The sequence below is a fragment of the Lepidochelys olivacea genome, assembly GCF_965140295.1.
Source record: "Lepidochelys olivacea isolate rLepOli2 genome assembly, chromosome: 1".
Taxonomy (NCBI): Eukaryota; Metazoa; Chordata; order Testudines; family Cheloniidae; genus Lepidochelys; species Lepidochelys olivacea.
Window position 1 is genome coordinate 45573374 of NC_140411.1, and position 24513 is coordinate 45597886.

The 24513-nt window shown below is 43.3% G+C and overlaps 1 protein-coding gene and 1 long non-coding RNA gene across 2 annotated transcripts in view; one reads left to right on the forward strand and one right to left on the reverse strand.

The window, feature by feature from the left end:
• Positions 1-22087, reverse strand: part of ATP8A2 (ATPase phospholipid transporting 8A2) — a 690440-nt gene extending 668353 nt beyond the window's left edge. The window contains exon 1 of the mRNA XM_084650563.1: positions 21938-22087. Coding sequence (XP_084506689.1) covers positions 21938-22013 — 76 coding nt within the window. The 5' untranslated portion in view covers positions 22014-22087. The remainder of the gene's footprint in view (positions 1-21937) is intronic.
• LOC311532278 lies at positions 21781-24379 on the forward strand. Its single transcript, XR_014714360.1, has 3 exons — positions 21781-21848; positions 22620-22883; positions 24213-24379. It is a non-coding gene; the product is annotated as an uncharacterized lncRNA (long non-coding RNA).
• The last annotated feature ends 134 nt before the right edge of the window (positions 24380-24513 follow it).

Below are 24513 nucleotides of genomic sequence, written 5' to 3' on the forward strand. Positions count from 1 at the left end.
GTGGGGCAGTTCAGTCCTCTGGAAGCTATTGTTTCAGGCTGTTGGCAGACTCAAAGAGGCATCATTTATGTTTGCGTCTTGTTTTCAAGCTTTTCTTTGCATCCATGCAGGATAGAAATGCATTGAGAGTAGGGCTGTTGATTAATCACAGTTAATGCACGCGATTAACTCAAAAAAATTAATCCCAATTAAAAAAATTAATCCCGATTAATAGCAGTTTTAATTGCACTGTTAAATAATAGAACACCAAGTGAAATGTATTAAATATTTTGGATGTTTTTCTACATTTGCATATATATTGTATTCTGTGTTGTAATTGAAATCGAAGTGTATAGTATTTTTGCTTACAAATATTTGCACTGTAATAATGATAAAAGAAATAGTATTTTTCAATTCACCTCATACAAGTACTGCAGTGCAATCTCTTTGTAGTGAAAGTACAACTTACAAATGTAGATTTTTTTTGTTACATGACTGCACTCAAAAACAAAACAATGTAAAACTTCAGAGTCTACAAGTCCACTCAGTCCTACTTCTTGTTCAGCCAATCACTAAGATAAACAAGTTTGTTTACATTTAAGGGAGATAATGCTGCCCGCTTCTTATTTACAATGTCACCTGAAAGTGAGAACGGGCATTTGCATGGCACTTTTGTAGCCAGCATTGCAAGGTATTTACGTGCCAGATATGCTAAACATTCATATGCCCAATCATGCTTCGGCCACCATTCCAGAGGACATGCTTCCATGCTGACCATGCTCATTAAAAAAATAAGGAGCATTAATTAAAGTTCTGACTGAACTCCTTGGGGGAGAATTGTATGTCCCCTGCTCTGTTTTACCTACATTCTGCCATATATTTCCTGTTCTAGCAGTCTCAGATTATGACCCAGCATGTTTTTCATTTTAAGAATACTCACTGCAGATTTGACAACACACAAAGAAGGTACCAGTGTGAGATTTCTAAAGGTAGCTACAGCACTCGACTCAAGGTTTAATCAAAATCTAAGAGGGATGAGGTTCGGAGCTTGCTTTCAGAAGTCTTAAAAGAGCAACACTACGATGCAGAAACTACAGAATCCGAACCACCAAAAAAGAAAATCAACCTTCTCCTGGTAGCATCTGACTCAGATAATAAAAATGAACAAGCGTTGGTCCACACTGCTTTGGATTGTTATCGAGCAGAACCGTCATCAGCATGGACGCATGTCCTCTAGAATGGTGGTCGAAGCATGAAGGGATATATGAATCTTTAGCGCATCTGGCACGTAAATATCTTGCGACACTGGCTACAACAGTGCCATGAGAATGCCTGCTCTGACTTTCTGGTGACATTGTAAACAAGAAGCAGGCAGCATTATCTCCTGCAAATGTAAACAAACTTGTTTGTCTGAGCATTTGGCTGAACAAAAAGTAGGACTGAGTGGACTTGCAGGCTCTAAAATTTTACATTGCTTTATTTTTGAATGCAGGTTTTTTGTGCATAATTCTACATTTGTAAGTTCAATTTTTATGATAAAGAGATTACACTGCAGTACTTGTATTAGGTGAATTGGAAAATACTATTTCTCTTGTTTTTTTACAGTGCAAATACTTGTAATCAAAAATAAATATAAAGTGAGCACTATACATTTTGCATTCTGTGTTGTAATTGAAATCAATATATTTGAAAATGTAGAAAAGATCCAAAAATATTTAAACACACGGTATTCTATTATTGTTTAACAGTGCAATTAATCGCGCGGTTAATTTGCTATTAATTTTTTTAATCGCTTGACAGCCCTAATTGAGAGAATTTTTTTAATGAAAACTGAAATTCTGATGTCACATGACTCCAGGAGCAGGAACCTAGCAACAATTTTTTACGACACAGATTGACCCTGAAAAGATCTGTCAGGTGGCAGTTCTAGCTTCATTGTCACCATTTGATACTGCTCCTAGCAATCTATTACACTGTAAAGGTAGTATTTTTTAGCCAAATCAATTGGGAGGAATGGAAGTGTCTCAGGCAAGTCTCTCTAGAGTGGCCAAGAAAAAAAAAACATTTAAAATGTTCAAAAATTCCCTAATCCTGTCAGCCTGGCATTTCCTCACCCCACAAACTGCCCCTTCCTTGTCATCCTCTCAAAGGTCCACAGATTTAATGACACCTTCCCCATCTTTGTTACAGTTTCTGTATGCCCATCCTCATACCAGTGAAAACACTAGATGACTCTTGCAGTCCTTCAAGCTTTAACCCTATGATTCTATCATGTGATCAACAAAGCCAATCATGTGACCAAGGTGGGTCAATTTCACAAAGCTGAAAACAATTATGAGCCAAATTAGCTGGGAGGAAGAATTTAATCAGAAAAATGTAAATGATAATAGGGAATTATTTAAGAATTCTTTACTAGATGCCCAAAAAGCCATGATTGAAGAAGAAAATATTGGTTAAAAAACAAATTTGGTTTAGAGGGGAAGTGAAGGCAGCTCTAAAAAAAAATAATAATAATAGTACATAACAAATGGAAGAAAGAGGAAGTTGATTGTCATGAATATAAATCAAAGCTAGGAATTGTACAAAACTGATAAGGGAAGTGAAGGGACACAACTAGAAATCTATGACTAGCAGAGTAAAGGACAATAAGAAGGAGGGTTTTTAGGATACTAGGAACAAAAAGAATCCTGACGATGGTATCGGACCATTACTAGATGGAAATGGTAGAATCATTAATAATAATGCAGAAAAGACAGAAGTATTCAATAAATATTTCTGTTCTGAATTTGGGGGGAGGGGAAACAGGTGACAGAGTTATATCCTATGATATATGATAGGTTTCAGAGTAGCAGCTGTGTAAGTCTGTATCCGCAAAAAGAAAAAGGAGTACTTGTGGCACCTTAGAGACTAAGAAATTTATTTGAGCATTAGCTTTCGTGAGCTACAGCTCACTTCATCGAATGCATCCGATGAAGTGAGCTGTAGCTCACGAAAGCTTATGCTCAAATAAATATCCTATGATGATTATCATGATGATGATGGTAACACTCTTTTCATTCCCCTAGTATCTTGGAAGCATGTTACATTATCAGCTTAGCAGCTCCTGAAGTTAGACATTTTTAAATCAGCAAGTCCAGATAGCAAGTCCAAGAGTTTTAAAAGAGCTGGATGAGGAGCTCACTGAACCAATAAGCCTTGTAACATCAGGGAAGTTCCAGAAGGCTGGAAGAAAGCTAATATTGTGCCAATATTAATAAAATGTAAATAGGGTAAGCCGGGTAGTTATAGGCCTGTCAACGTGACATCAATCCCAGGCAAGATAATGGAGTGGCTAATACAGGACTTTATTAAAGAATTAAAGGAGGGTAATATAATTAATGCCAATAATAGAATCATAGGACTGGAAGCGAGCTCGAGAGGTCATCTAGTCCAGTCCCTTGCACTCATGGCAGGACTAAGTATTATATAGACCATTCCTGACAGGTGTTTGTCTAACCAGCTCTTAAAAATCTCCAATGATGGAGATTCTACAATCTCCCTAGGCAATTTATTCCAATGCTTAACCACCCTGACAGTTAGGAATTTTTTCCTAATGTCCAACCTAAACCTCCCTTGCTGCAATTTAAGCACATTGCTTCTTGTCCTATCCTCAGAGGTTAACAATTCTTCTCCTTCCTCCTTGTAACAACCTTTTATGTACTTGAAAACCATTATAATGTCCCCTCACCATCTTCTCTTTTCCAGACTAAACAAACCCATTTTTATAGCATCCTCCTTTTAATAAGAAATAGAATTATACAACCTCATGTATGTGTTTCCGATAGCCCTAAACAATTTCCCTTCACTCCATATTGACAGAATTTTTTCCCTAGACCGTATTGTGCTCTTTCAAGGAAGTGTCCAGTCATAGGTTGATAGATGCTCTTTTGTTTAAGGTACTGCACAGGAAGTCAGGATGCCTAGTATTTATTCCTGACTCTGCCACCAACTCCCTGGGTGACCTTCAACAAGTCACTTCACTTTTTTCTGCCTCACTTTCTCCCTCTCTAAAATGGAGTTAATGATGGCTGCCTGATGGATTGTTGTGAGGTTTAGCTCATTCATGTTAGTAAAATGCGTGAAGAGAGTTAGAAGGAAGATACTATAAAAGTTTTAAAATAACCCGCCACACTGAAATTCAAGTCTCTAGCAGATAGATCTGAAGTGCAGTACAATTTGAGCAGGTTTAAAATAGTGATGCCTCGAAATCCATCCTGCTCCTCTTTTCTCCTTTTATAATTATTACTCCCATGGCCCCCTCTCAGGCTATACACCAGAGAGCCAATCCTCAACTGGCCTATTAACTTCAATGGAACTATGACAATTTACATCAGCAAAGGATCTGCCCCCATTTTTCAAGACACATCTTCTGCCAAACAGTTGAAACATGACATGTTCACCTCCACGGATACTTGTGTTCTCTGGGCTGTTCTCTTAAACAGGTCACTCATATTTTATTTATTTTCTTTTTACTCTCATTGTTCCTAATTTTATTGTATTTTGCTCTCATCCTTCCCCCCCCCCCCAACCCTACCCCAATCATTTCTTTGTAACTCTCTCTAATCCTTCTGAACTGCCTATAATTATCTCTCATATTTCAGAGCTTGGTCCTTGATCCCTTAATTGGCTTTTTACTCTTTGATCCCTTTGTACCGTCCTCTGTGCCAATCCATTTTCCATTTCACAGGTAGACAATAAACAAACTCTTTCAATCTACAGCTTCACCTGTTCTATTCCTTTTTTATTTTTTGCCTATTAGGCAAACCTTTCCAGATTGTCTCTCCCCAGCCCCCGCCTCTCCTTTGACTTTATTCCTGATTATTTACTTCCCATGTTCTGTTCTCTCCTACTAATCCAATTCTATTTTTGGCTCATGACTGAAGCATCACCAAGCTTCTTAAGGAAGACTCCTCGCAGTTAATTTATTAACAAATACAAGGATGAGAAGAAAGGTCACTTCTGCTCACCTCACCACTCCAGAATATCCACAATGGGCCTGAGTCACCTCTCACTTAACACTGATACAAATCGGGTGTAGCTCCACTGAAGTCAATGGAGTTACAGTAGTGTCAGAGAGAGAAAAATTAAGCTTAAGAGCTTTCCATAGCCACAGCACTGAACAGGCATTAACTAACTAATCCTCAGAGCACCCCTGTGAAGCCTGCAACTATGTATTATTATTCCCATATTACAGAGGGGAAACTGAGGCAGAGAAATGAAGTGACCTGCCTAGAGCCACACTGCAAACCAGTATCAAAGCTGTGATAACAATTAAACAGCTCATTTTCTGTAGCCCATACTACCTACAAAAAAAGGTCATAGAAACTAGCCTGTCACCATCTTCTTTACTTTCTGTGATTCAGCAGTTATTGTGACCCATGGCTTACAGCATTAACCTTTTAATCACTGCATGCATGCACCAACTCTGGTCACAACTGAAAATAAGTTAACTGCTCTCATTCTGGTTTCCATTTGGGACAGGCCCTGACAGAAACTGCATCAAGGAAGGTTGTGATGGTTCAAAATGGCAGCAACACCCTTTCTACTGGGCACCACAGAGGCCAGCATAGTCCCAAAGGTTGGCAATGCTGGCTGGGTATGGCTGAAGTTGGGGCAGCTTGGAGGTTTGTTAATTCAGGGCATCTCCTGAGCAGCCTCCATCAAGAAGGTTCCTCCTATCACAGCTTAAAGCTGCTCCTCCGCAAGGAAATCAATGGGAGCATAGGCTCCAGTAACACCCCCTCACCCTACCCCCCATCCCCCAGGCTGAATTTGCCCAGGAGATGTAACTTGCACCTCTCGGTGCCATGTGGGACAAAACTACACCTGTGAGCTATACAGCACAAGAGTGTAAGTATGTCAAAGTTCTTCTGGACCTTTCAAGAGAGTGAAGTAGAGATCTGGCAAAGTGCTGAAAGGAATGGGAGTGGGGAGTATTCGGCACCTCTCAAGAGAGGCTCTGAGGAGCAGGCCATGTATGTTTCCAGGTTCAACAGTAGAGTAGCCATTCATTGGGTATATACTATATCTAAAAGGATAATTAATGTACTTCTGTGTGAGATGTAAGAATATTAAATGGGTTGTAGGAATTTAAAGACACTGGACCACATTCTATTCTCAAAAACAGTGGTGTAAATCAAAGTAAACCCACTGGCTTCAGTGGAGAAACTCAGGATTTACACCAGTGAAGGTGAGATTGCAATCTGGCCCACATAGCTAAATTCTTCAGTTAGAACAATCAATCAGAAATCAGCCATAATGCATAAGGTGTGAAAGAAGAACTTAGCCTTAGTGTCTGAGAAAATCTGGAGGGGGACAACATGAGATTATAGTGCAGTGCTGCTTTCTGACCTCAGACTGCTCTAACCCATGTTGGTTTGGACAGCCCCTAGGAGCTGTTCTGTGGGCCAGGGATTACCAGAGCGAAGTGCACTCTGGCCACACTCCCTCCAACCCCTGCCATGCTCCCTCCTGGCCCCCCGACCCCCTACACCAGTGCCATGTAAGAAAGAGGTATAGAGCTGGCTATTCCAACTCTTTACCTATCAGGGTTCCCCTGCATAAGGAAATACACCACTTTCTGGCCCCTTTGCACCACAGAAACCAGGACACTAAGAGGCCAAAGGAGTGAGGATCTGGCCGACTAACTGCTAGGGCAGCAGTACAAGGAGTGTGTAGTTGTTTCCTGGGGGCGAGTTAAGCCATGTGCTGTCTTTTACCCAGCACAAAGTTGCATTGTATTTGCCAAATCTTCCTCATGTCAGATTTATTGTTGCTGATATTCTAATTCTGTTCCATTTTTATTGTAATTCTTTTTTGCTATCCTTCCAAAAAATACTTTAACTGAACAGCCAGGCCAAAATGCCACATAAACCCTGCCCAGTGCTCAAGACAGCAGAATCGTATTCTCCTAGGAGCTTACATTTGTTTTTGTTTTTTGATAGTGGAAGTTGTTTAGCACTGTTGAGATCATGACCTAAAATACAAGTCCAAAATGTTAATTGCTTTATCCTGCTATGGACCCAAATCCTGGGTCCTTACTCAAACTCCCACCAAAGTCAGTTTTACCTGAGTAAATCTGATTAAGGTCCCATGCTGAGGGACCATTGTGGAGGCTGAGCATATGGACACTTTAATATTTTTGGAATATAAGATGGTTTTAGCTTTTCCATTTCCCTCTCTCTTTATAAAACTGACTGGCACTAAGCTGAATGGACTTAATGAGATATACAAAATACTGGCCCAGTGCACCTCCTCCCAGAGAAGCATGAGGGAGGAAGAAACCTCCATGAGGACCTCTATATGGGCTTCAGGACCTCCAGTAACTCCCCTCAGCTTCCTAATAGCTCTGCTCTAAAGAAGCTGTGTTACATGGGTCTGAATCCCAGCAGGATTCCCGCATTTACAAGGCGCAGGCAGTTCACAGCACTGAGATGTCTATGAGGAGAATAATCCAGACTGGGCAGTACCTCTTCCTCTGTAGGGCAAGTGGGGGAGACAATATAGGGTGACCCCTCAGACTCCCACACTCCCTGTGGAGATCTTGAAACTAAAAAGCCCTCCTGTTCTTCTGTAGGGTGTCAGGAAGAAGATACGGTGCCAGAGAGGCAACTGGCACCACTTCCATACAGGGCAGGGGAGATCTATGTATTAAGAACCTCCTCTGCACATAGCTGTTGAATGCATTAGCTAGAGAATTAGGTGGACAATGTGTACTAAGAATTATGGCAGAGGAGCTCTCCATAATAATCAGATAGACGTTAGCAGGATTGCAGGACCTGAGGAGGCATAAGAAACTCTCCCATTTCTGGTCATTGATCATCAGGTATATCATAAAATTTAGAAACCTGCCTATACCCCAAGCACTAGTGAATAGCCTGCTTGTGTTTCAGAGTGTCAGCTGGAGCATTCCAGACAGCAGCATGTTGTGCTTCCTTCTGCGCACACTGTCATTATCAAAAACAGAAAAGATGAGGACTGCCTGTTTGCTCTTGGACTGAGTGAAGTACACCCGGCAGGGATGTACAAATGTTCTTTTGTCAGCCTGGACCAGTTCTTCATACGCTAAATTATAGCTGCCTTCCATAGTCTTTAAGAAGAAAATGTGTTGCTCTTTTCTAGGACATATGCCAGGCAGGGTCTGTGATTATACAACACAACAATCTTCACCCCCTTAAAACTCTTGGAGTAAGACCTGATTTATGCCTATGTAATCATGCATAAGGCTCTACATCTGCACTTCAGAACTATGGTGATAACTGTATTTGGTATTAAGAAAAGGAGTACTTGTGGCACCTTAGAGACTAACAAATTTGAGCATACGCTTTCGTGAGCTGCAGCTCACTTCATCAGAAGCTTATGCTCAAATAAATTTGTTAGTCTCTAAGGTGCCACAAGTCCTCCTGCTCTTTTTGTGAATACAGACTAACACGGCTGCTACTCTGAAACCTGTATTTGGTATTCTGTCTCTCCTTTGTTACTCCTCCTAAATAATAATACTAAACTGCTTGTATTTTACAGTTATCACAAGGTGACATTGATTTGGGGTGGAGTCTTTGAACACAAACACAATACCACTATAGCTTTTGTTTCAAATGCTCTTTGTACATAAGATCCAAGCCTGAACCATTAGAGGGGTCAGTTGCACACTATATAGGATTTATGTGCCTCCAGAGGGGTTGAGGTGAATGACTAGATGAACACTGAGTTAGCAGGAGATAAAACCTGAACACTCCTACCATTTGAGGCAAAGTGAATGAGTAAAGCCAGTATTCTCTAACAAGCTGCATTCGATAGATTAGGAATTTAAAAGCAGAGTTGCACAGGTCAATTTTCTCTACAGAGTTACAGGGCTTTATTCTCTTCTCCCTTACACCAGTTTTACACTGACTTCAGTGGAACTAATCCTGATTTACACAAATGTAAATGAGAGCGAGATCCAGTGGGGCAGATCCTCAGTTAGTGTAAATCAGCATAGGATCATTGAAGTCAATGGAGCTATGCTCAGTTAGCACCGGCCAAGGATCTGACCCAGTGTCTTAAACATCACGGATTAATCCCCACTCTGCTTTGGGAGGTAAGGTCCCATTCACCTCCACTTCACAGTGACATCCTGATCCAATGGTTTCCATGTTCTGACAACTGGGCTTTAAAAAAGAATAAAAAAAAAAACTTTTGAAAACATAGTACATGAAGGAGGGGAGGCAGGGGAAGGAATGGAAATATAAAAATAATCCACAAATTTTTTTGCTGTTGAATCAATCATGATTTGATGGTGTTCAGACTGTTCTCAGTAGCTGTCCGAGCAATCCATCATAAGTTATACCTCTACTTTCTTTTCTCATTTCTTCTGGCTGCAGCTGTTATTATTGCTGAAGGCAAGAGCTACTACACTTCAACACCAAGGGCCACCTAGGAAACTTCTTAGGAGCCAGAGGCCTCATCTAAGTATCATACATATGTACACTGAATTTTAAAAAGATGTTGTAGGATTGTTTCCTTCTTCCCTGAGAAATTAACAGTCATATATTGTTGTTTGAGTTCCTCAACAATAAAAGCTGTATTCGATCAGCTTTGTCTTCAACCTGTAGTTGCAACCCCAAGCCACATTTTAGGATAGGGTGGGCTGCATTTGGCAGATCTGCCACTGACTTCAAAAGAACACTTGCTTCCTGTCATCTATTCCCCTGAACTAAACACTAGATCTCATTATTTTAAAAAAAAAAAAAAAATCTTGCTGGGGCAACATTTACTGATTCAAATAAAGCCTGGGTTCTCAACCTTGGGCGGGCGGGGGGGGGGGGGGGTCACGATGCCCTGGGTTTTTCACAGAAGTACAGGGGACAGGGATGACCCTCCCTTTGTTGATGGTTGAGTAAGAGGCAGTGTCCTGAAATATTTTTCTGTAATGACATGGGGGACACAGTATGGAGAAGGCTGAGAACAGGACTGGCTGAAAACTCCAAACATAGTTTTACCAAAAAAAGTGAAAACGTTTAACTTGTTTTCACATTGAAGCGTGCAGTGCTGAAACATATTTTCTCAGTTTTTCTGTGAATTTTTTTTGCAATTTCTAACTAACTAAAACCTTATCAAAATCACTAGACAATATTTTGTTTACAGAAAAGCAAAAAAAATTGACAACCATTTTGATATTTTCAACAATTTCTCTTAAACTACTGAAAAAAAGGCACAACACTTCACATAAGCAATTTTTCACAGAAAATTATCTTGGAAAAAAGGCCATTTTTCAATAAAACAAACCAAAAAGTTTCAACCAGCTCTAGTTGAGAGCTGCTGATCTAAAGCTTTCCGCGGTCTCGTGCTCTCACGTAAATTATCATCTGCAATTCCTCTGAAAGGCTCAGCCAGGTAAGGAATAGATTATGCAGTAATTGTAAACTGAAAGGAAAACAATTTATATATGTTGATCCAAAGGACAGGTCAGATCTAATTAATGACTGACCCTGGAGAAGAAAGCTACTGCTGCTGCAGAGATACCCAGCTGACTTTTCAATGCCTTTTCAGCAACATTTGTAGTGCTGCTGAGAAGGGGAGTGATTAACCATTCCTTCACAGAGGTAAGGTACTACAACCGCTGTTCAAGTTCTGCGGATAATTGTCAGTAATTGGTATTCTAACATTTGCATTACCACATATTAGTGAAAATTAATTCAAATATGCCACAATGCAACATGATACAGGAAAAAAACAAACAAACATCAAATACAAATTTCTGTGATACTGCAGCTGTCCTAAGAGCTTAAGACATTACTGTATATTAGGAGGTAGGCAGCAATAAAAATGACCTGGAGAGTGCCATTTGGAATGATAGTTCACAGGAGAAAGGTCAAAGGGAAAACAGACTTGGCTAAGAGTGCCAACTTGCGTAGGCTACACAGAGTGCAGTTTTAGCTAAACTCTTCAGTTTATCAGATGCACAGGAGGAGGATTCTCATCTTCAGTAGACTGAGAATGGCTGCTATGCTGGTACAGTGGACCATAGTGTCTCAGCAAACTTTCACTACAGTGCAAAGATCTTGTGTAAAAGCTGAAATGTCAGACATGGTTACTAATTCTGAGTGCTGCAGTTTCTGAGTGCTCAACTTGAGACTCCTTAGGGCCAATTTTCAAAAGTACTGAGTACCCAAACTCCGATTGAAGCTAGTGGAAGTTGCAGGAGCTCAGCAAACCCAAAATGTCTGAGGTTGGAAATCCACAAAAAATTAGGCACACTGGCTTTTTTGAAACACTGGGCCTTTACATATAAAATCGTCACTCTATTGACAGCCAGGGTGAATACAACTTCTTTCATACCTGCTTACAACAGTTCTACAATGAAAACTTCGTTAATACGGTTTCCTAGTCTCCTAAGATCTTTCTCTAGGAAAGAATGTTTTTCCATTACAGAAAATGAATTGTTATTTGGCAGTTTTAAATGTCTGACATTCTAGGTACTTATACAGAGATGCAGGGCTCCTTGGAACCATCCTACTGTCAGGTGCTTGAACCCTTCATGAAGATAAACTTTTAAGTCCTACTAGCAGGTGAGCCTTGCTAGCTCTAACCAAATTATAAAAGGCATTGAATTATCAAGCCTGACATAAGGAACTAGGGCTGGGACAGAGAGGTCCTGCAGGAAAAACAATTCCTAGGAACAGCCAATCTTAGGGGGAAAGCTTAGACTGTGGAACATCTGGCTGTTTATATTTGAGTTACTAAAGCCAAAGCAGAGGAAGGACTATATAAAGTGTCTGAATATTCTATTCAGAATTGTGTGGAAATGATACATGCTTATCAATCTATGGTACTTATATAGCCCCCCCCCCACCACCACCACCACAGTATCTGATGACCTCATAGTCTTGAATGTACTTAACCACACAACACCCTTGTGAGGTAGGGAAGTACTACAGTCCCAAGTTTATAGATGGGGAACTGAAGCACAGCAAAACTAACCCACGGCCACACAAGAAGACTGTGGTGGAACTATGAATTGAATCCAACTCTCCTAAGTCTTAGGCGGGTGCCTTAATCACTAGACCAGCCTTTCTCTCCTTATAGTTTACAATTGTGTAAGATCACATGTTGCATGAGAATGGACTGCATTGTGTTACCCTTTGTGATATTATAAACCAAGACACTAGTGTACACCATTACAACACCATAAGCAACATGTATGTTAATTTACCATCAGTTATTACTGAAAGCAGGCAAGACTCTCATTGATCTTAATGGAATAGAGGTCAGGCCTTTGATGTTGATTGAATAAGCTGCTCATCATATTAAATAATGTGCCAGTTAAACATGGATAAAAAGAAGATTCAGAGTTCAATAACACTTATTTAATTGCCACCAGACAGCTCATGCGTATGTGTGCTCCCGTGTATGCGTGTACCTCTGTTTGGGGGTGTTATTTGTCTTGAATCTCCTTGCCAAATTATCTGTCATCCCTAATTATTTCTACTCAATCTATCACTGTGACAGGTAAGCAACGTGGGTACAACAAATTCTTCTCTGGATGTGCATGTGTAACTCATATCAATGCTAAGGAAAACCCATACCTCTAAATTTGGGCCCAGCAGTCACAAAAACTGGCTATTAACGTTCAGTCACAAACTAAAGCAGTGCCTTTGCCTTTGGTTAGGAGTTCAAAATGCTAACCATTTTAGGAGCTTGTTCCTGTGGTCAGTCCATGCGGGAAATTCCCATTGAGCTGTTCACTTGAATAGCAGTGAAGTTCACACTCCCATTGGTGCTCCTGCAGACCCACTTTGTAAGGATTTGTCTATGCTGCAGCTAACTCGAGTTATAACCTGAGACCCATCCACACACAAAAATCCTTACTTCAAGCATGCTGGTGCATTTCACTCAAGCTCACTAGCCCCACCAGGGGATACAGGCTACAGCTCAAGAGAGCACAACCTGTCAGCTGCTAACACAATCACTCTGGGCTGCTACAGCAGTGGCTCTCAACCTTTCCAAACTACTGTACCCCTTTCAGGAGTCTGATTTGTCTTGCATACCCCCAAGTTTCACCTCACTTAAAAACTACTTACAAAATCAGACATAAAAATACAAGTGTCACAGCACACTATTACTGAAAAATTGCTTACTTCCTCATTTTACCATATAATTATAAAAGTAATCAATTGGAATATAAATATTGTACTTACATTTCAGTGTATGGTATATAGAGGTGTATAAACAAGTCATTGTCTGTATGAAATTTTAGTTTTTAATTGACTTGGCTAGTGCTTTTTATGTAGCCTGTTCTAAAACTAGGCAAATAGCTAGATGAATTGATGTACCCCCAGGAGTACACATACCCCTGGTTGAGAACCACTGTCCTAGAGTGTTATTTCACACTGGATATGTCTACACTGCATAGTTAACTTGCGTGATTGGTACCAGGGTTAGTCTAGCCTACGTGTGAGTACTCCCACAGCAAAGCCCTGCCCACATTACTGTGTCCTCACCATTTCTACACTTGCCTGTATGCATCCGGGGTGGGGAGAGGCATATCCCATGGTTCTTTGTGCCAGATTCCTCCAGGAATCTTGTATCAATTGCAAGAGAACTTGTCCTTCCTTCAGGGGGAATTTTGGGAAGGACATTAGAGGACTATCAGCACTCAAGTAATTTCATCTGTGTCCTCACTGCAAAGTGGATGGTTTCCAGTTCACATTAAAGTGGAGTCTGGGGTCTACCCACACCTCCAGCTGGATAAACTAGCCCAGGCTTAAAGCACCTTCAAACCCAGGATTAACTGAGCAGTATAGACATACCTAATGTGGCTGCTCTCACTCAAACTATGTGGACTCGAGAAGGGTAAAGTCGAGTGTATATAACTTGTTACCTCTGCAGTAAGACCTAGCCTCAGACTTCATTGTGCTTATTTCTGAAGCTGATCTTCACAATAAAAAGAATTAGTGAGGTCATTTCCTAAAAGGGACAACGTCAACCTAAATATCACACTCCTATCTGAAAATATTTTATCTACTAGAATTACAGGTAACCTGTAAAATGACCATAAATGAAAGCAATTAGAGGAACAAAGTTTCTCTATTTCAGCCTTTTACTATGTGCATTTAGCAGAACTTTGTGCATAATTAGAGTTAATTATTTATATTGTGGCAGTGCCTAGGAGCCCTAGTCGTGGACCAGGACCCCACTGTGCTAGATGCTGTACAAACACAGAACAAAAAGATAGTCAAAAGAGATTACAATCTAAGTATAATCAGTCTCAGCATTTCTCTTATGAAGTAAAGAGCAGCAGCCTTTACCAACCAAAATGTAGTAGGTTTCTGGGCCACTGTATTAAGAAAGACCAAATTCTTCACATGAACAAATGAAATAAATATTTAGAAAAGAAATTTAGGTAGAGTGGGGAGAGTATTTTCAGTAAGCTTGATGGTTTTGTGCTACAGATCCAAGATTTATAGTTCAGTTCTCAAATTCTTGAGAAGAAAAACTAATTTCCTCTCTATCAGAGTACATTCCAACTTCGGTCATACCCACTGAAGATTGTGGGGATAGACCACAGTGGATGATAACAGGATATATATTTTTAATCCATTTGATCTCTACATTTTTACTGACCTAAAAATAAAAATCCAAAACCCTGTTTTGCAACCATCTAGTGCATTATTGACAATGGCTTATTTTTAGTGAACTTAAGGAGCCAGGAAGGAAAGGAAGTGGTACATCTTTTGATGTCTTTGGCTCCAAAAGCAAAGAGTTGGAGGCTTCTTAGAGAATAATTTAAATCTAATCAATCTGATCTAACTGGTACCGCATCATTGCAATTAGGGTTTAGATATGCAAAGTAAACAAAATTAAAAAATCAATGAAGAAATGCATATAACTGGCCAACGGGGCTAATTGTTTGAGTGGCAGGAGGGGCTATGCACTCATGGTGTCTGACTCTCCACTGCCTGGCACTCTGTGTAGTTATTTGCATCTGTGCTACCCCTGCTACCAAATAGATTGGTTGTGCTTTACACCCACTTAGCACAGGTGCAAATGACTAGACATGCTACAAGTCTTTTCAATTTAGTGTAGTAGGGCACCTCCTATTTATTCAAAGTACATGTACTTGCTTCACACTGTCCAGCTATAAGTCACTGAAACACTCAAAAAAGAGAGAATACTATGGTCTGTAAGAATCAAAATGAGAATATTCTAGACAAAAAGTTAACTCCTTAATGTAAGGGGACTGTTGCCCCCTTACTAACATTCAGTGGGGGTGTTTTGGTTGGCTAGCTCCCAGTACTAAAAAGGGGGAAGGGTCTATGGAAAATCAGGACCCTGAGACTGATAGTCCCCAGGAACAATGGGGATTGGCCAATGCTCCAGGTCAGCCTGAATGACAGGGCGGGTAGGCTAATCAGGGAGTCAGGAGGCCAGGGAGGTCCCGTCCTCCATGTGAGCTGGATTTGCCTGGGTCAGGCAGAGTGGGGCCGAGCTAAGGAGAAAGCTGGGGCCCGAGCTGAGCTGGGGAGCAGAGCTGTGCCAGATCCAGAGAGAGAAGACCCAGTCCTGGGAGCAGAGCTGCAGCCCCAAAGCCAGAGGCACAGCCCAGAGAGAGCAGACTTGCCCTGGGAGGAGAGCTGCAGCAACCAGAGCCAGAGGGGCCAGAAAAGCAGCCCAGGGAGCTGGAGGCAGAGCAGCAGCAGCAGCAGTGCTGAGATAGAGTGGTGGAGCTGGGTGCGGTGAGCAGCTGGGGAGAGCAAGGGGGACCCTGGGCAGCGGGCCCAGCACAGGGAGATGCCTCAGCCAAGAGGCTCTGCAGGCCAGACGTGGATCGTAACCCCGACAGGGCCCAGGCGACACTGGGCAGAAGGGTCCTACCACTTAGAGCCTGAGAGCGTGTGGCCACCACCAGAGCAAGTGTCCAACCCACAGCATCCCTGCAGCACAGCCAGGGCCTGAGAAGAAGGCCTGGGACTTACACGGAACAGACTGTGAACTGCCCGGACATTCCAGAGACACGGTTTGTGATGTTCCCTGCCACAGAGCGGGGTGATGTGTTTCCTTTAACCTTTCTCATTTTCCCTTATTCTTTTTAAAATTAATTGATTAAATAACTTGCATTTGCTTTAACTTGTACGTAATGGTCAGTGAAGTGTCCAGTGCAGAGAGAGTACTCTGGAGTGGGGACACCCTAACCCCTATCCTAGGTGACCGCAGCAGGGTTGGAGGTCAAGCCCCCCAGGAATCCTGGGCCCAGCCTTGTTGGGGTTAAGAGGACTCTGCCAGACAGGAGAGTGGAAGGGAAGTCTTCAAGGGCAGGGAGGCCACTGGGTAAAGGAAGTGGGAGTGAGGACTCGGATCCTTTCACTCGCCCACTTCACCGGGGTAATGCAGAAGCCAGGAAAGTTCCCCACAATAGCGGGACTATTCCCCCGCTTACATTAAAATAAGAAAAGTCCCCATAAAAATAAATGGGGCCTAAATTTTTACCAACAGGCAAATAAAAATCAGTGCTTTTTAGGTTGGAAATGTTCTGTTCTCAGAGCTGAACTGTGAGAGGGAAAAGGTCTGAAATGTGGTAACTAAGGAAAGCGTGAATAGCAATGGATCAAGACAGGGTTACCAGATCCAGACCATATATTCAAAAAGATACACCCACACACACATCCCATCGCTTCTGAAAGGGTCCCTGCATTTTGCAATGCCATCACACAAACAACTTTGAAATTCAGTTGATCCTGACTGTGTGTAGCCTCAGACAGTTCCTGACTGTGAAAATGCATAGCAGGTTCCATTCAGCATAGTTAACTTTTCCTGGGCAAATTGTCTAGTCCATTTAGTGAAAAAGAGATGCATGTGACTATTCAAAGTTTTCTGTCATCCTCCAGATAAATACTCAAAATAAAAGGTCATTGACCCATTCACCAAGCAATTATGATAGTAACACTTTGTAGCTCTTCAGCAAGCAACCTTTGTGTCACTTTCCTAAATAGCATCTAAGGCCTTGTCTACACTACAGAGTTTTTTCGATGCAAGTTACACCTACAATCAAAAACTGGTATAATTACATCACTTGTGCTGTTCACAGAACGCTTCTTCTGTCCATCAAGAACATCCACAGTTGGTGCTCCAGCACTGACAGCGAGAGTAGCGCCTGGTTAGTAGCTATCCCACTGTGCAACTCGCCACCTTCTGCAGCTAGGAGTTGTGGGAAGGCAGAGTGGATCACAGAGCATCATGGGTGTGGGCTCAATGTCCCATGATGCAGTTTTTTCTGTCTCATCATTCCATGGGCTTTGGACTATGTTTCATGTTACTTTTCAGCAACCCGTTTACTATGCGCCCACTGTCTCTGCCTGAAAGGATGGATCCTGCACTGCTTTCTACTGTTGTGGTTACTGTTATGAATACAATGTGGCCAATCATGCAGTATGATGATCAGGTAGGGTAGGGTAGGAAAGGGATAGGGTCCAGCATGACCTAGATAAATTGGACAATGAGCTCCAGTCATGTGTCTTTCTATAAAGCCTTCTCCTATGATTTGTTAACTTGCTGCCTTGCATGAAAATTTTGATGATTACTTCCTGTGATTTGTAGTCTGCAAATGTACCAATCACCACTGTGTATGTATTCCAGCAGCAACCACCGTGTGTAGGAGACAAATAAAGATTGATTATCATCTTTCAGAGAGTATTTTTTATTAAATACCAATTAACAACACACAGAAAATGCTTGCTGGAAAGGGAGATAACAGTGAAGGGCACTCTCCTGATGGAGTCTCCCATAGCTGTGTGTAACTCCAGCTAGCATTCTGGAAGCTGGCCGAAGGGGTGGAGTGAACGGGGTACTGGGACAGGATGGGAACCTGCAAGGAATGTGTGGGAGGAGTTTGGGGAGGGCATGGCAAGCCGTTCTGGATGGGCGGTGGGGGTGAGAACTCATGTATTCTGCCTGCAGCATGATTAGGGACTTCAACATCTCTGTTTCCTCCTCCATCACTTTTATCATCTGCTCCTGGCCCACTAAAATTTGCTTCTGGCTCTCCTTCCTCTCCTGCCTATCTATTTTAAAATTTTCATTAACTGTCTCTCTCACATCCTGTGTTCTTGTTTCGCCTCATCAGAGGATTGGGGCACCTCCCAAAACACGTCCTCCTTGTTCCACCTCAGTCACTTCCTTATGTGGCAGACAAGCACCACCAGTGTGTAGGGGGTTTCCCTGAAGGCCACATCTGCAGAAACACAAGAAACAATAAACGAAAGCATGACTGTTACTGCACTCACTGCATCGAATCATAATAGTAAAATACACCTCTTTCTCACTGTCCCTTGGCAGGCACACAGCTCAGCAAATGCCCAACATATGGTGAGTTTGACCGTGGGTGGGGGAGGGCCTCAATATGGGGAAAAGGGTCTTGGTGTTCTTTTAACAGGATCACTGCAAGCGACTAGGGACAAAATTGTAAATTCTGCCACCATTTTCCACGGGCAAGGGTCCTTGAAGCCAAAAATCTCACTCCTGAGGATAAGCAAGTATGCAAGGGTACATCTCTTGCATGTGTGTGGCTTCAGACCAGTTCCCTATGCTGCTTGCCTTTGTGCCACTTTGGGCCCTCCACAAGTGATTGCCAATTGGAGCAGGAAAGTTTCCTGCAACGGGGGCAGGAACAAAACAGCTCTGCCAAGGGACCTTCGGCAGAGGATTAGCAAGTACCTCCAGGAAAGTTTCCTAGAGCAGCGGTTCTCAAAACTTCAACCCCCTTCTGACAACAAAAATTACTACATGACCCCAGGAGAGGGGACCGAAGACTGAGCCTGCCTGAGCCCCACCACTCCTGGCGGGGGGGCCCAAAGCTGAAGCCCAAGGACTTCTGCCCTGGGCAGGGAGCATGAAACCTTAGCCCTAGGCAGTGGGGCTTGGGCTTCAGCCCTGGGCGGTGGGGTTGCGCTTCAGACTTGCTGGGGCCCAGGGACAACACCAGCCTTGGCAACCCCATTAAAATGGGGTTGTGACCCACTTGGGGTCCCGACCCACAGCTTGAGAACCACTGTCCTAGAGAGATCTCTGGATGATTCCCATTAAATCTTGTGTATTAACACACTGTTCCGACCCACTGCGTAGCTGCACAGGGAAACGTGAAGCACAGGCAAACACAGCTAGTCTTGTACATTTCTATCCCTTAACCCACTTCTAGCATAAAACAAAGCAAAGGACAGCTCTACCTCATATAACCAAGCAGCATCTACTCAAAAAGATAACTTACCAGAGCTCCCCTCTCCTGAATCATGCACACCAGAGATGGACTGCTAGGACTGGCTCAAACCGTCCAGGGTCAAGAAGACGTCCTGGCTCGCCTCAGTACTGGACGACCCTGTCACCTGTCCCATCTTGTCCTTCAACTCCACTTCCTCGTCCACCACTTTGTCCTTGGGGTTGAGTCTGCTGTCCACTGTCTCCAACCCTCCTGAAGTATCCCTGGGGCTCTTGGCAGTGGAGGTGGAGTTGCCATTAAGGATGGCATCCAGCTCCTTATAGAAGTGGCAGGTCTTTGATGCAGCACCAGAGCTACAGTTTGACTCCCTTGTCTTCTGGTATGCCTGCCTCTAGCTCCTTTATCTTCGCACGGCACTGATGCGTGTCCCATTCATAGCTCTTATCCAACATGCCACGAGAAATCTGACCATAGATACTGAAGTTCCTACAGCTGGAGCAGAGTTGGAACTGCACAGCCTCCACTCCCCACAGAGCGAGCAGATCCAACAACTCAGGTGAGCTCCAAATGGGAGAGCATTTGCTGTGTGGAGTTGCCGTGGGAAAATGTGGGAATGAGCTCTCCACGCCAAGGAAACAGAAAGTGGAATTTCAAAAATTTCCTGTCCTTTAAAAGGGATGGGGCGGATGCTTGTGACCTAGGTGCAGCGCAGCGGAGTTCGAACTGCTGACCAGAGCGGTCAGGATTGGCGTTGTGGCACATCTCCTGGAGGTCATTTACAGCAACATAACCAAGAACAGTGTCTACACTGACACTTTGTCTATCTAACTTTCCCACAAAAAGCTCTTCACCTCTCACTGAGGTGGTTTTATTATATCCGCAAAGGAAGAGACTTTTGTCAAAGGCAAAAGCATTGTAGTGTGTACACCTCCACTGTTTTGTCGGTGAAAGCTGACTTTTGTGAACAAAACTCTGCAGACAAGGCCTAATTCTGCTCTCACACCAGTGTAAAGCCTTGTCCAGACATAAAAGTTGCACCAGTTTAAACCTGGGTGTAAACAAGGATTAAATCAGAAGTACCTCCACTGAGGCTATTGAAGGTATATAATACAGTAAGACTGGAATAAGTGAGATCAGAATGGGAACCTTTTCACTGGGGATTTAGTGGAGCCAGGATTTCACCCCAAATTATTCTAGTTTCCTCTACTTTCTTATGAATCAGATTAAAGGAATTCACCTACATGGACATTTTAGGAAATTTTATAATCCACCCCTAGGCAATCCTACAGTTATATCAAATGGCATATTGCAATAAAGTTGACTTTCATCGTATGCAAGTGAAGGCACAAGTGAAATTCCAGTAACTACTAAGTGAGCTGTAGCTCAGGAAAGCTTATGCTCAAATAAATTTGTTAGTCTCTAAGGTGCCACAAGTCCTCCTTTTCTTTTTACTGTCCCTTTATTGACCAGTGCCTGCATTAAGATTTCTCCAGTCATGATCAGAGTTTCAGTGCAAGCACATTCACTTATGAATGTGCTTGCTGGTTTACCTCCAGTAAAAAGAATACTTACCTCATCCTTTCCCCACCCCCCACTGCAGGAAATAAAACAATTTTATAGGCGCATAAGGAATTCCTCTGCCTAAAACAAACCATCAAAAACAGAGGGGGGCACTGATTACACAGCTTCTGAACCTAGAGAACATGTCCTTAGCTATGCTGTGTCTAAAGGGCAGCATCCTTTCTATGAGCCCCAGATTCTCCACACTCACTGCTTAACTCACGCTCCATAGCGTACCCGGCGAGGGATCATCCTTATGAAAGACAATTCAGGTTACCAAAGCTCATATGCATCATGTGTATGTTTGCGTAGACTTTGTCTTGGTGTGTTGGTGCAGATTTGGGGGGAGGGATAGTTCAGTGGTTTGAGCATTGGCCTGCTAAACCCAGGGTTGTGAGTTCAATCCTTGAGGGGGCCATTTAGGGATCTGGGACAAAAATTGGGGATTGGTCACTGCTTTGAGCAGTGGGTTGGACTAGATGACCTCCTGAGGTCCCTTCCAACCTTGATATTCTACGTGTTGTTTGTGTGATTTTGGATGTACCATTACGCGTTCTCGGTATGGCAGAGCCAGTGTATTGTCTTGTGTTGGGTGTGTATTTGTGTGTTGTGCGGATCTATTGGAGTGTGTGTGTGTGTGCGCAGCGTGGAGGCTATTACACACCCACCCGAACCTGCAGCGCTGTGACCTGCTCGTAGCTCTGCAGACTGCAGCAAGCCCTTTGCACAAGTCCCATATGCAACAACACTGCATCAGAGCAAACAAAGGCACCCGGCCGGGAGACGGCATCAAAAGCACACCGCGAAACCGCTGCTGCGGAGAGAACTGTGGCTTCCCGCAGCAAAAGGGGAGATGATTGTACCCCGAATCAATGCGCTCATTGGCTGCCCTGGCGCTGGGGGGGGGGGTGTCTAACCCTGAACAGGATTCCCGCTGCTACTGTGTGTCATTAAATTGGCAACTGCTATAAATTAGCTTGACAGCTAACGTCAAGCTGCAGGGTATTAACAACAACCCGCACCCCACCCCCCCGCGGCCAAGAGAAAGAGGACAAGGCGGCTGCTGCGCGACGGTCGGGGGCAGGTAACAGGCGGAGGTTCCCCCTCATCCGCCAGACCTGCCCCCCCCCAGGCGGCGGGGCATCCTCGCGCCCCCGCCCCTCCTGCCCTTACCAGCCGCGGAATGGATCCTGGACTTCCTCTGCAGAGACATCCTCAGCGCCTTGCCCAGGCCGGCCCGGCTCGGCATGATGCTGCCGCCGGGCGAGCCCAGCGGCGGGGGGACACGCGCCGCCGGGCGGGGGCGAAGGCCGCAGGCCCCGGCGAAGGCAGCGGCCCGGGCAACACGCGCGCGCCGCGCCGCTGCCGCTGCCGCCGCCGCCGCCGCCACGTCTGGCCCGGCTGCGCGGGACGGGAGCTCGGGCGGGGGAGCTGAGCTGGAGCCGCGAGCCCGCAGGAGGGCGCAGGGCGAGAGATGCCTGTGCATGGGGGCGTTATGGCCGGGGGGGGGCGTCTGCCTAGTGTCAGCGGGGGCCAGGGGCTGCCCCGTGCCCTGGTCAGGGCTGGAGCCCCCAGTGACAGCCATTTGGCAACGTGGGCCCGATCCTGTCCCCATGCACTTCAGTGGGGGCAAGAGCAGGGCGGCAACATGGGTGCAAGGCTCTTGTCCACACACAGTGTGGCTGGGCACTGCGCAGGAGGCAATCACAACGTGAAAGCAGCCCCCTGGGCTGTAGAGAGGCCTGCTCCTGGCAGTGAGATAAAACTATCAAGTGCCTGGATGAACCTCCAGCCTTGGCTGGGCGTGACTCACTCAGCTAATGCAACAAAGCCATGTGTCTTTTTTTTTTTTAAGAGTTATTTTTCGAAATATGGGCGCTGCATTATCACAAGGGACATCACAGTGTTCACCAAGGTCACGCACTCAAGGCAACAGGAGCATTGTGGAAAAATCGAAGGCACGATATAGAGCCAATTCTTTACTACCCATGCTATTGCTATTAATAAAAATAATGTATAGCACCTGTCAGAAGAAGCTCAGGATGCTTTGTAAAAATACCCAGTTACTGCACTCATCACCATGGTAGAAGAATCTAATGCTTCACAGCAATACAGAGAGGTATGTATACATTACTGGCCTATTTCATAGATAGTACAGAGGAATCTGACTGATTCTCTACTGCCTTGCACCTCAGGTAGCCATTTGTGCTTGAGCAAAGTACTACTGTTGTGATCTCATATCGACTTACAACTTAATTTGCACAAGGTTCAATTCAATGGAGAATTATCCCCACACAGAAATAAGTGATTGGCCCTAGATTGTACAGGAAAGTCTGCAGCAAAGCCAGGCCTAGGACCCAGATCTCCTGACTCCTAAGAATGTACCTTCAGTCATTCAGAAACCATCCTTCTCCTGTGCAGCAAACTGCACGCCTCCTTCCAGTTTATAAACAGAGTTTATCCAAAATATGTAGTTCTTACATAGATGTAACCACCAAGTAAATCAAGGATAAGTAAATTAAGAAAAATATTAATCCTAATATTGCTTACCTTTTACAGTACGTAACATTTTATTTCTTCAGTATGTTGTGCAAATGTTTACAGCACAGAGGTACCAAAGATAGCCAAGGTTAGGAGGAAAATAAAAAACAAAGTCACTTCAGCCAAAATTTTTAAACTAGGCACCCCAATTCATATTTAGTCATCTGATCACTAGCCTGATTTTGAGTGGCTCTGAACCCACATAACTCCCATTGGAGTGGCTTCCCTCTCCTCAATTCTAAGAGATAGTGACTGTCAGTAGCAGTTTTCAACAGACTCTACATTGCAGGGCCAAATTTCACTCTCAGTTACATGGGTGAGCTCAAAAACAGCATGCTGAAAAGGATATGTTGGAGTAAAGAGGTGCCTGTCAAATCATTCATCACCCACTTTAAAGAGGTCAAAAAGGCAGCATTTACTAGTTGTAGCATCCTAGAGAAAATTTCTTCAAGATTGTTTATTGGAGGTATATTTTGTTAAACTTAAACAAATGTATAAAATAGCTATGGTCTTATTTGGAGGAACATGGAATTTTTATACACTGATGGTGGACTTGCCCAAAGGTATGCAATTTCTGGGCATCAGTAAAATGTTAGAGCCATACACAGAAACACTAATATATACATACACCAAATGCAGTCTCTCAAATGATCCAGTAAACTCCTCATAGATTTGTCTACACCTGTGGAGATCTTTGATTCCACAATATATCAGTCTCACAGTTATTTGTAGCTGTGAGACTGATCTTGTCTTGAAGCTTGAAACAAAGAAGGTATGCTGCTATGGTAGTATGCGAGTTGTAGTGGAAATGGAAAAATGAAAACACCACATTTGAACTAAATGATGGAGACAAAAAAAAAGAGACAAACATTTGGAAACTGAGGTGTCTTTTTAATTTTTTATTTAGGACCTGTTCAAAGCCCATTGAAATCAACGGAACTTTTTCAGTGGACTCAAGTGTTCATCAGCAGTCGAACCAAGACATTTCAGATAATTTTTGAATAATGAAGAATAGGCATGTGGAGAAAAGTATTGTGAGTATAATAAAGGTGAAACAATGGAAGACTAGGAATCTATGCCTGAGAAACCTGAAAGAAAATAGGGACAATGCTTAGGGACCAGGTTAAATTTAACAGGTAGAAATTATTAATTACATATACAAATAAGGGGAAACACAAGAGGGGAGCTACATGAATTGAGTTATATGG